Raw genomic sequence first — 12502 nt, 5'->3', positions numbered from 1 at the left:
GGCCTCTTTAGGGGACAACGGACCCTCCATTCAGTTGGAGCATGGCTTGTGTGCCCGGAGGATAAATTAGGGTCAGAGGGGCCTTGGGTGCCAGGGCAAGGTGGGTGCACAGCCTACATACATAGTAGGGGAACATGGACGGTTTGAAAGACTTAAGGATTAAGAATATTAAATAATAAGAGAGAGCATCTTGGGGCTAGGGCAGATTCTCTCCTGATGTGAGATACTGAGTCCTGAGCCATAGTTTGGCTCAGGATAGAGCGCAGAGAGCTGGAAGAAACACAGAGAGGGCCAGGCTTGAGGGCAGGTGGGGTGTGGGGTACAGAGGGTAGGGGGTCCTCAGACTATTGGAGCCTGGGTGGATGTCCAGAGGAAGGTGTCATCACGGGCATGGATGGTCTGGAAGGGAAGACGATTGGGGACGTGTTGAATTTGGGGTACCGGCAGGCTATCCCGGAGGAAACCCCTGACCGAATGCTTAAAATGTGGACTGAGGGCAAGACCGGGGCAGGGATTGGGAGGCCTCTGTACAGAATGGACGGCTGAAGCTGCAGGAAATGTGAGGCCATCGGCGGGGGAAGACATGGGGGAGGACAGAAGGGGGACAAGAGGACAAGGCCCTGATCTTAGACAGTGGGAAAATGAAGAGCAGCCATAGAAGATAAAGCAGAAGCAACCAGAAAAGTTGAAAATCAGGAGAATGGGGCCATGAGAGCCAAGGAGCAAGGAGGTTCAGGAAGGAGGGTGCACACGTTCCCCTACAGAGATGAAGCAGGGCTGTGAAGGGGGCCCCTGGCCAGGTGTTGCTGGCAACCCTCCCACGGCAGGTGCAGCGGGGCGGCAGGACTCCACAGGAATGGGGAGTGAATGCAAGGTGCATGAGAAAGAAGGTACCGGAACTTTGAGAAGTCGGGAGATAAAGGCAGGCAGGCACACGGCCTCTCCACCCACCTTCTACTGGCCTCGTCTCTCCTCCAGCCTCGGTTGCCCCATCTGCAAACCACTGGGCTGGAGGATTCCCCGAGGGCCCACCAACACCACGACTTACAATCCCCCAAGCTGGAGGCAGCTGGAGGGGCAGCAGGGTGTGGGCAAGGGGGTGGCGATGGTATCTGAGGATGGGAGAGGCCAGGGTGTATTTGCAGGTAGAAAGGAAGAATCCCTTGAGAAGGAGAGATCAGAGAAGGAAGAGAGGCGCTAGCTGGTGCAGTGAGGTCCTGGGGCCAAGTGGAAAGAGACAGGGCCAAGGCGGCAAAGAAGCTGGGAAGGAGGCCTGTAGGTGAGGTGGAGACATGGACGTGGACACGGAGAGGAGGGGAAGGGACAGAGGTGAGGGAATCCGTGCCAGGCCCCAGAGTCACATTGGGGCGGGACTGAAGGCTTGGTGTGCAAAGGGCTTAGCAGAACTGCTCAGGGGATATGACAAGGAAGGGGTAAGACGTGGGCCCAGGGAGTACCAAGGCCCAGAGGAAGTCGGGAGGCTGACCGTTGATGGGTAGCTGTGAGTGGGGATGGTGAGGACGACCGGGCTTGGGACCCGCACGAGATGAGATGGCTGAGCATCAAGGTGGAGATGGTGCTAGAAGCTAAGAGACACAAGTGCTGAGACACTGGTTTGCTGAGCTCAAGTCAGAAGGGGCTTCAGGGTTGGGGAGGGCTGAGAGTCAGACAGCCCAGAAGTCATGAGGGGAGGGTACAGGAGGGTGATTTTGTGAGCGTGAAGTAGGAGAGAAGAAGGCAGAAGGCTGTTTGTCAGGGAGAGGGAGCTCTGTGTCGAAGGTGGCCTGGTTCTGTTTCATGGCCAAGTTCACTGCCATGTCCATGAGGTGGACCAGTCTCCTGTCTTCCACACCTGCTGTCCTCCACTCAAGGGTTTCTCTCTGCCCCAGCTGCTCTCCCTCCCTTTCTCCCGCCTAACCTAACTCACCTCTGTCCTTGGGGGTCCCATCGCCTCCTCTGATGCCAACTCATTTCTCAGAACTCTCACTGCCTCACATGGCCCAGTCGTCCTCTAGGCCATGCTCCCAGGTAAAATGTAAGTGGGGCCTGGACGGACTCTTCCCCTTCTCTGGTACCCCTATCTGGCTCCGGCACCAGGCCCTTGTGGACTGAGTGAATGCACAGGGCTTGGCTGGGGGTTCCAGCCCTGGGTTGGCAACATCCCAGGCTACCTTTACTTATCCCAGGGAGTACCATGAAATTCTTTTCCCAGAAACATTCTACTCTAAAATTAACTTAACGCTCACGGGCACGTTCATAGTAAACATACAAAAGGCCAATCTTGGGGGCGCCTGGATGGCTCAGTCAGTTAAGCATCCCACTTCAGCTCAGGTCATGATCTCACGGTTTGTGAGTTCGAGCCCTGCATTGGGCTCTACACAGAGGGTGTAGATCCTGCTTGGGATTCTGTCTTTCCTTCTTTCTCTCTCTGTCCCTCCCCTGCTTGCGCGCGCGCTCTCTCTCTCTCTCTCTCTCTCTCTCTCTCTCAAAAACAAAATAAACATCCAAAAAAAAAAAAAGCCGATCTTGGAGGGAGGAAACGTGGGAAAGCCAAACTGTCAGGAAGGTTGGGGCTCCCCAGCACTTTGAAAAATGTAGGGGCCGAGTGCTGGCTTGGAGCCGGAGCCCCTCTGTGCTGGCATGAGGGTTGGGAGAAGGGAAAGGGGAACACAGGCAAAATGTTCAACTCAGGGTAAGCGCTCAAGGAGTTAAGAGCTACGGCTAATTCTGTGTGTGTGCTATTAACCAATAAATCATTCACATGTCCCAAGTGTACCCAGACAGGAACAGGAGACGACAGGGATATGTGCTGAGTGTTAAGGGGTGAGTCGTTCAGGATTACTGTTTGCCAAGGATAACCCACAAATGGTCACCGGGGACTAAATTAAGATAATCGTTCCTCGTGAGAGTTGTAGCAGCCATCTTAGACACAGAGGCACAAGAAAAGACGTGTGTCCGGATCATACTTACCATGTTGTTAAACGTCACCCGACACCAAAGTGCCCTGCTGTCACAGTTGATGAACACACGTGTGCATATGTGAACCACATGCGCGCGTGCGCACACACACAGAGTCAGATTGACTTTCCCCATCTGGAAACACACCCCTGTGGTCTCCGTGTCCCCGTGGGTCTGTGCCAAAGCTCTCAGCACCGTCCAATTCCAGCCCCTGAGAGGCAGGAAGTACAACCCAGCAATGTCCCCATCTCCCTCTCAAACTCGCGTTGGCTTTTAAGGGACATCCTTCTACCCTGTAGGAAGGAACTCCTTTATTCAAATTCTAATCGTCGAGCTCCTACTCTGCATCAGGAACCCCAATCTTCGAGGAGTTCCCATTCTAGAAGGGGATATAGAGTGTAAACAACAACGTCTGATAGGAGAAATGCCACCACGGAGGTGTGGGCAAAATGCTAGAGACAGGGGAGGGCAGGAGTCAGGTTAGGGAAGATTTCACGGAGGAAGTGACATCTGAAGAGAGGTCCGAAGGGTGGGTGCAGAGGCATTTCCAGTTGGAAATGGGATTTCGGGGGAAGGGTATTCTGGGCTGAGGGAACAGCAGGGGCAGAGGCAGGGAAGGGCATGATACAGTGAGGAAGTGTCGTGCAGTCTGGTACTGCTAGATCCCAAGTTGCGTGGAGAGGAAGCAGGTAGGGCAGGCTGGGCTTGATTAGGAGGGGTTTCTACTCGGAGTGCAGGGGTGGAGAGTCCTGGGCAGTGCTGAAGGATTGTAAGTGACGAAATAACAGCATAATTCTGATTTCAGAAAGACCACGCTGACAGAGGGGTAGGGAGTATGGGGGGTAGACTGAGAAATTGAGAAGGGAGCCTCTCAGGACTTCGTGCTCAGGTGAAAGAGGTAAATGGGCCTCAGTGAGAGCACGGGCTTTGGGGACGGACAGCATGGGACTCCAGAAGCCTGCGGGCGGGAGGTCCCAACAGTGATGCTGGGTGCTGACCCCCCCCCCCCCTTGGCCAGGACCGCGGCTCACCACTGCCCAGCTCAGCCAGGCTCTAGGAGCCCTCAGGGGCTGTGGTGATACCACCACTCTCCAATCTTTCTGGCATTTCCAGGTTGGTTCAGAGAGGCTAAAGCTGGAGCTGACAGTGGGGAGTGACCAACAGTCTGGGAGCTGGAACTGCTCTCTCCATCCTTTGCTCCAATCGTTTCCTCCTTCCGCCTGGAATATTCCTTCCCGGACAGCCACCTGGCTCTCACCTCTCCCCGTCAGGTCTCTGCTCAGATTTCCCTGGCTCAATGGGTCCAAACTGACGCCTGTGATCTCAGCTCTGTCTATTCCTGGGTACCCACAACAGCACCCAGCATAGTGTCCCCCAAATATTCACTGAAAAAGCGAATGAAAATATTCAGTGACTCCGTGTCTCACATGAAGGGAACACTCAACAGTGTGGCATTCAAGTTCCTAAGCACCATAGCCCGTTTTCTGGCCTCCTGTTCCCTCCTCCACCAATGCCCATTTCCTGGAAAACCGGCCCTTTTCAGCATTTCCTAAATGCCCACAGTGCTGTCCTTCATTCACCTCTCCCTCCTCATCTCTCCCTGTCTTTTGGAGCCTGTCTTCTGTGTCCCTTCTTCTCCGGGAGGCTTTGCTAACCTTCCTGATGGCATGGGAACCCCTTCCTCCTTCAACCCCCATAGGGCTAGCTGTGCACCTTTTTCCTGACTTTTACCCCAGTCTGCCCGCAGATCAAAAATTCTAGTCTAGGGTTCCTGTGCCCCAGGAGTTCATGAATGAAGTGATGGGGGTCCCTGAGCTGTTTCATTATCTCAGAAAGCCTAAAGAAACAGACGCATTTGCAGACCTTGCACATGTAGCAGTGATAAGGCTGAGCAGACTACCCAGCGCATCGAGTCTCTGCTTTGGGCTGGACTTATATCAGTGTGGCAGCATTGGTTATCTCCTGCTGATAAGATACTGTGCCAGGCAGGGAAATATGCTTTTGATTAGTCAAAAGCGGAGAGTGAGGGGAGAGAAACAAACTAATTATTGCTTAATATATGCAGTTGGTTTAACGGATACATCTTTTAAAACACGAGATCGTCACGGGGGAAGAGGCCGACCTTGGCCGTGAATGCACTTGACCCAGGCCACCTACTAAATTATGACCTCTTTGAGGCTAGAGACCGAGTCTTCTTCATCTTCATGTCTCCAGGAATGAACACGGTGCCTGATCCATGGGGAGAAGGGTTTGGTAATTGTTGAGGAGAATTGAATCAAATAAAAAAGGCAGATGGTCCCTTGCTCTATAGATTGAGAACTTTCTTTTGACCATCTGGAAATGAAGAAACAGGCCATAAAAACCCCCTGGAATTCAGATGTCCACTGCAGGGGGGCATCTGGTACACAGTAGGCACCAAGCAAAGTAGGCTGCCGTGAAAGAGTAGGGGCCACCCCGGTGGACCGGATCCAGCCCCCTGCTGGGCTTCTCTGTCATAAGGTTCCCTTCCCCGGGCCATGCACAGCACCCTGGCTGTCAGGGTGCCCCTGGAAGAGGTATGCACAAACTGTGGTGTCTCTTCACCCCATCGCTCTTCCCCAGCTGCTCTGGAACTCATCAAATATCATTTCCATATGAAACAGCAACTCGAGTTTAATTACACTGTCATAAATTGGCCTCGGTGCTGTGATTAGAGTGCCCGTCTTGTGTTCACTGGGACCCCGGGAGCTCCTGGAGCTGGAAGAGGCACCGTGGGGAGCTGCAGCTGGGAGGCCCAGGACCACCCCGCTTACCAGGATGGTGGTGACAACCAGGGTGGTGTTGAAGAGACTGTCGGAGATGTTGGAGGCGTAGAGGCGGCTGTCCATGCTGAGGCCATCAGCCACGTGCCACTGGCCAATCTGAGGAGACAAAGGAGAGAGGGCTGGGAAGAAATGGGGAAAGGAGGCGGCTGGGGAGAGCGGGGTTGCTGAGGTCACGCAGGCCTCCAGGGTTGAGAAGCAGCAGAGAGGCCAGTCCCCTGCCTTCGGCTGGGCTATATGTAAGGCACAGAAGGAGGCAGGGATATGGAGCATGGACAAGAGGGGCGGGATTAGGGCAGGGTTACCGTTCCATAGGGTTGACGGGGTCAGGGAAGGTGGAGGAGGGATCTGAGAGGGGACAGGAAGATAGGGGCAAAGACCTAGGAGAGGTAGAGGAGGAAAGCAGAGAAACAAATCAGGAACCGAATGCAGTTTGGCGACATTCTCTCAGACAGAAGGGAAGGGAACAAGTGGATCACATTATGTTGTGGCAGGCATGAGCCACAAAGCTCCTTCGCTTCAGCCTTTCCTTTCCGTGATTCTGATTATCCAGATAAGAATCAGAATGGTATACCGGACAGAAGTGACATCGCACTAGGTCCTTCAGTGAACGTCGCTGAGGGTTCAACGAGTGAACGAACCCGAAGAGGAAAGAGCTGGGTTCTTGCCCTGGTCGGTTCACTTGCTGGCTGTGAGAACCCGGGCAAGCTGCTTAGATCTTTCTGAGCCTCAGTTTCCCCAGCTATCAACGGGGGTGGTAATGTGTGCCTTGCCTTCTTCTCCGAGCCAACCAAGACCACGGATGCTCCAGTTTGAGGCTAGGTTATTCAGCCAGGCCCAGGAGCATGCACCTCAAATGCGTAACCTCCCCCCAAAATTACTGAACCTCTCTGAGCATGTCTCCTCATCTACAAAACGGGAGTAATAGCAAACCTTCCCTGGGTCATAATCAGAACGTATTTAGCCTGACACTATTTTCCTCCCTCTTCCCCGTTGCCTTCACTTCTAGGGGGAAAAGTACACAACTTACCCAGCTCTCCGTTCTAGAAAGTCATCTACACCTAAGCTCAACATCACTGGGTTTTCAGATGGTTTGTTTTCTCAGCGGAACCCTTTTGATAAATACGTATGTGTGCATGTGTGCACACGCATGTGTGTAAATACCAATATATTTCTACTAGCTGAAGCCCCTGGCAAATCATGTCTGTTGCTGAGTGTCCGAAGTGGGCGGCCAGGAGACGTGGCTGACAGCTGGCTGGAAACCCAATGAAACGCACACATCTATCTCTGCCAGGCACCTCCAGGCACCAGCAGCAGCTTCCCTGGAAAACCGTCACAAGTTCCATGGATGCCATGTGGCTCTGTTCACCAGAGCTGGGCTCTGGGTTCCCCTTGGGGAAAACTGAACAACAACGAAGACGCATCTCACCCTTGGTCCCCACCCCCTCCCACTCCATAGGGCCAGAGGGTTGAGGGTCTTGGGGAACAGTAATCACCCCTCTGACATCCTGGCCTGGAGCTTGAAGAGGGGAAGGCCAAGCCACAGGACCGATGGTGTCCACGGGTGAGCCTTTCACCTGCCAAAGGGGAGATGACCCAGATGACCCCAAAACTCCTCTCCAAGACTCTGTGAGGATGCCACTTGAAGAGGGGGTGGGCAGCTTTCTCCGCCTCCGCACGGGCAGAAGGGTCCTGGACATACGCATATTCATTTCTAGTTTACAAGCAGCGTCTCGTGCACGTCCACACGGGAGGGCCCATTTGACAGATAAAGAAACTGACATTGAAATAAAAGAGCCTCCCCAACTTGTCCTGGGGCCACCTCACCCACTGGCTGAGAGGCCTGAGCTTCAGCCCCAGGCGCGTCTTCCCAAGGAAGCCTCCGTGGCCGTCCTGCCTGGCTCTTCCAATGCCCTACTGCACGTTTCTGCTTGCCTGTCTTCCCCACCAGCCCGTGTGGGGCTTGGCCAGTTTACACTCATGCCCCAGCATCTCGCTTAGGGGCTGGTACTTGGAAGCAGGGGAAGCCATCATCTCATGTCAGCAGGTTGCTGCTGTTGGTGAAACATGGACAGAAGGCGAGGGAGCCTCGTCTGGGTCTCTGGAGCACCTAACTGCCTCTCAAAGGGACCAGCCACATCAGGTTCTTGCTGCGCTTCCCTTCTGCCTCTCTCTGCAGGCGAAATGGGTGGGGAGAATGAGGGATGAGCTTCTGGCTTTTCAAGCACAAAGGGGAAGGGGAAAAACAGAGACCAGACACTTGCTGGGCTAGATGTGTTCAATCATCTCTCTGAACTCTCCCCGCAACTTTGCGGATAGTGGTGGTGTTTTGATTTATAAGGAAACTGGGGCTTGGAGAGGTTTAGTGCCTCGCCGAAGCTCATCCACTCGGTAGTGGTACCCGGGCTTGAACCCAGAGCTGTCCGACACCCAGAACGAGACTCTCCTGTCTCTGCTGCTGGGCCTTGGGTAGGGACGCCGAGACGTGCTTCATGAAAGCGGGCCCAGCAAACCAGAGAAAGGAGCCTCAGCCATTGGGCAAGAACCCCGGACAGAGCTTTCCTCTCCTGGGTTTGGACCCTGCACAAAGTCAGGCGGAAATGACTATCCTCTCGGAGGAGGCTCATTTGAAGATAGATCCGGCCCGTCTGCAAAATGGCGACAAATGGTTCCCTGTGGTCTCTGAGGGTGGGAAGGGCCAGATTTAGACAGAAGGACATAAAGAACGCTTGGGCTGGATGTCAGCATTTGGATGTCTGACACAGGAGTGAACTTCTCAGAGTCCTATCTATAGTCACCGAAGGGCCCGCGAGACACAGCTCCTCCCCAGCCTCACCTTCCCACCTCGGCTGCGCTCGGGGGACCCGATCTGCACGCACCGCCTGCCCCGGCCCCGGACTCCCCGATCTTGCCCAAGCCACGAGATAAGTTCCCACAAAAGCCAGGGATAGAAATGATTTACCCGGAGCCAGATCTGACAAGCCTGAGCAGTGTGCTGCCCCCACCCCCCACCTCTGGGGACACAGCAAAGAGACTAATTAGCCCCTAAGCGCTAGTCAGGAAATGCATCTCCCACCCACCCTCCCATTAGCCCCCAAGAAATTAATAAACTCGTCAGATGCAACAAAGCGGCTTGGCAGTGATTCCTCAGAGCAATCTAATTGCAGAAAGGCGGTGGGAGGGAAAGCGAGAGACAGAGCCAGGCGCCCTGGGATACAGGCTAATTGCCCCACCCACCGGGCACCTTCCATGCCACACACAGGCCAGCGGTGGGCAGGAGATCCGGCTCTCATCGCTGACAATCTGTGACTCTGCCTCCAGCCAGATTCCCTCGCTCCACCGTGCTGACGCCTGCCCTCAAAACCTCCTGCAGGAACAGCTGTTTTGTAAGCCTCTTGCACATGCCCACATGTGTGGGCCTGATTATGTTCAAATAATGTCTTTCCACGGGCCTCCCTCTGCACTTTCTGTCTCTGCCACTTGTTCTGCCTTTCCTCCGTGTCCGTGGACTCGGGCAACACCGTTAGCCTATACGGAGCCTTAATGCAGGTAAGGAAAAGGCCCCCTCCTCCTGGGCTGATGTGGCCCCGCCCTGCAGGTGCACAGCTGGGCAGGCCGGATTTCAGCCTCCGCTCGCCCTTGAGCGCTACGCTGTGTGCATCACGAATGCAGTGGCCCCGGAGCGGGAGGACCTGAGTTGAACTTGGGTTCTCTGCTTATGAGCTGTGTGGCCTTGGGTAAGTTACTCAGTCCCTCTGAGCCTGCTTCCTCCGTCTACCAAGTGGGGGTTAAAACAGTGATTATTACTTCATAGAGTACTTAGGGAGATTAAATGAGACAGTGTATGGGCAAGTACTATGCAAGCGTTCATTAATTTTTAACGCCGCGGTCTGAGGCAGAAGGTGGATCTCTTCTGTGCCCCACAGAGGGCTTTGCACCGTGGACTTGAGTTTATTAGACCGATGAGACCAGCGTCTCGAAGTCTGGTTCCGGGATCAGCAGTACCAGGGACAGAAGTACAAATTCCTCGGCCCCACTCCAGACGGACTAAGTCAGAAACTCTGACTTAGGAGAAGGGTCCAGCCATGTGCGTCGTAGCAAGCCCTCCAGGGGATTGCGATGCAGGATGAAGGAGAGCATCGCAGGAGGAGCAGCTCAGACGACAAACACGATGACGGGGAAAGGCGAAGGTGTAGAGGTTAACAGGGATTCGGTGGTGGGCCACGAAATGTTTAAAATCCAGCTCTGCAGGAAAAAAAGGCTCCGATTTGTAACGCTGGGGAGTAAACACTCCCGGCTAAGGTTGAGTGCAGGCTACCAACGTGATGTCACGGAACAGAGTCGGGAAGAGAGGTGTTTAGCAGCCCTCGCTAGCTGGGGCAAGCTGGCTCCATCACCACACTGAGGCCCATCTGCCCTCACAGGCTCTGTGTTGGATGCTCGAAGTAGATGCTTACAACTCTCATTGCCACTTCACTTTATTAGGAAGGAAAGTAAGGGCGCCTGGGTGGCTCCGTTGGTTAAGTGTCCGATTTTGGCTCGGTCACGATCTCACGGTTTGTGAGTCTGAGCCCCACATTGGGCCCTATGCTGTCAGCACACAGCCCGCTTTGGATCATCTGTCCCTTTCTCTCTCTGCCTGTCCCCCATTCATTCTCTCTCTCTCTCTCTCTCAAAATAAATAAATTAAAAAAAAAAAAAAGGGAAGGAAGGAAAGGAAAGTCCATGTAAGATCATAACCAACCCAAGTCACAGAGCTGGTGAGTAGAAAAAAAACAGGATTCAAAACAAGGCCAATGTGCTGCTTAACGGAGATCATAATTTTGAAAATGAATGTGTACGTTGTCTCACAACCCATTCTGCTGCTCCTACAAGAAATATCTCATGATTGGAGTGCTCAGTCGAATATGAGCATTTCTGAAAATAAATGATACGGGATGTGTTTGCACGGGCACAGAAAGTATCATTTACCCAACATTCCTAAAGGACACACGACTTATGCTAATTTGGGTCCATACACATTAATTAGCGTCTTGCTCCTTAAGCACTAACAGTTTGGAGATTTCAATTATTTACCCGAAAATTCTGTGAAAGAGAATTCTACTTTCCACTGTCCTCTCAAACAGAGTGAGCGTCTTGACCTTGGTACAGTGTCATTGTTACAAAGCCAGTTATTATTACACTGTGCTGTGAGATAACGTTGCTATGGATTGCTGAAATGTAGATGGCCACTTCATTTCTGTGCTTTGAGAAGTTAATTTGTCCACTTTTCACAGCATCTGCTCTCCTTAAGAATTGTCACTTGGTAGTGCTGTCGGGACAGCTGCCTTTGACCCCAGGGCGAGCAACCAAGGGACCGGGCTGGAAGGAGCCGTGGTAAGGAGAACACAGATAAGGCTGGCCGGGGCGCCGGGGCTCTGGTGAATGGAATCCGTGGCATCGATACAGAATACCCACAGTCCTTTGGGAAGGCCACTGGCTGTACAACTGAATGAGTGTCTGGGACCGGCATTTAATTGGTGTGTGACCCTGGGGCAGTGTAAGCAAGCTGTTCAGTCCTTCGGCAATATGCCTCGGGAAATGCCTATCCAGGGCCATGACCACAGGGGTCCCCTGCTGCTTCCCGAAAGAGCTGGTAGCGTGTCACGTGGAGTCTGGAGTCCCGCATTAGCATCTAGCACTGTAACCACAGGGCCTGGTGGCCCTGAGCAAGTGGGCAAACTTCCCGGACTCTCCCCCTTCCCTGGCCTCCACTCTAGTCCTGGTCCCCATGGAATTTCCCCTGGATGAGGTTACACTCTGGGCCTCTGTTCTGCTCTCCACATAGCCCTGGGCGGTCATCCCTACAAAATCTCAAATATGATCGCATTAGCCCCTGCTTAAAACCTTTCAATTGTCCCCCTTTTGCTTTTTTAAGGACAGAGATCCTTCACACGGCCCAGCAGGCCCTGCAAAGCGGGCCTCTGCCCACTCTCCACGCTCACCTCACACGATTCGCTCCAGCTTTCTCTGCGTTCCAGCCACAGCTACGTGTTCAAGTGCAACAAGCTCCTGTTGCCAGGGTCTGTGTGCACGCAGACCCCTCTAGAACTTTCTTTGCTCCATACCACCCCTGACCCCTAGCCTTCTCTCAGCTCTTCGGGGGTTGGCAAATCAGCCTACAGGCTAGATCTGGTCCATTGCCTGTTTTAGGAAGTAAAGTTTTATTAGAACACAGCTAACCACCCCCATTCACTTACGTAGTATCCATGATTGCTTTCATCTATAGGGGTAAAGTTGCAAAGTCTAACTATATGTTTTTTAGATGTTTATTTATTAATTTTGAGAGACAGCGTGAGTAGGGAAGAGGCAGAGAGAGAGAATCCCAAGCAGGCCCCACGCTGTCAGCTCAAAGCCCTGGCGCAGGGCTTGAGCCCCTGAACTGTGGGCTGAAATCAAGAGTTGGACACTCAACCGACTGAGCCACCCAGGCGCCCACAAAGTCTAAATATTTGCTATCTGGACCTTTGTAGACGTTTTCCAAACCCAGACCTAGTTCCTAACAGTTAATCCTTCAGGCCTCAGTTTGAGAGTCACTCCCCCCCCCCCCCCCCAGGAAGCCTTTCCTTTTTCTCCCAAAGTCAAACTTGTCCCCAAACCATATTCTCTTTCCTTTCAGAACATTTGGCTAAGCTGTAATTGTGCACTTAGCAACGAGACCATTGCTCACTGCTTGTCTTCTTTTGCTCTGTCATCAAGGGAGA

The 12502-nt window shown here is 53.3% G+C and overlaps 1 protein-coding gene across 3 annotated transcripts in view; it reads right to left on the bottom strand.

Moving 5' to 3' along the window:
* The window catches only part of GRIK4 (glutamate ionotropic receptor kainate type subunit 4), a 352218-nt gene that overhangs the window by 77486 nt on the left and 262230 nt on the right, over positions 1 to 12502 (bottom strand). For all 3 annotated transcript variants that reach the window (XM_042957687.1, XM_042957686.1, XM_007072913.2), the window contains one exon: positions 5751 to 5858. In XM_042957687.1, coding sequence (XP_042813621.1) covers positions 5751 to 5858 — 108 coding nt within the window. The remainder of the gene's footprint in view (positions 1 to 5750; positions 5859 to 12502) is intronic.

The sequence above is a fragment of the Panthera tigris genome, chromosome D1, assembly GCF_018350195.1.
Source record: "Panthera tigris isolate Pti1 chromosome D1, P.tigris_Pti1_mat1.1, whole genome shotgun sequence".
In the NCBI taxonomy this organism is placed as follows: domain Eukaryota; kingdom Metazoa; phylum Chordata; class Mammalia; order Carnivora; family Felidae; genus Panthera; species Panthera tigris.
Note: the sequence above shows the minus strand (reverse complement) of the source record. Positions and strands in the feature narration are given on the sequence as shown.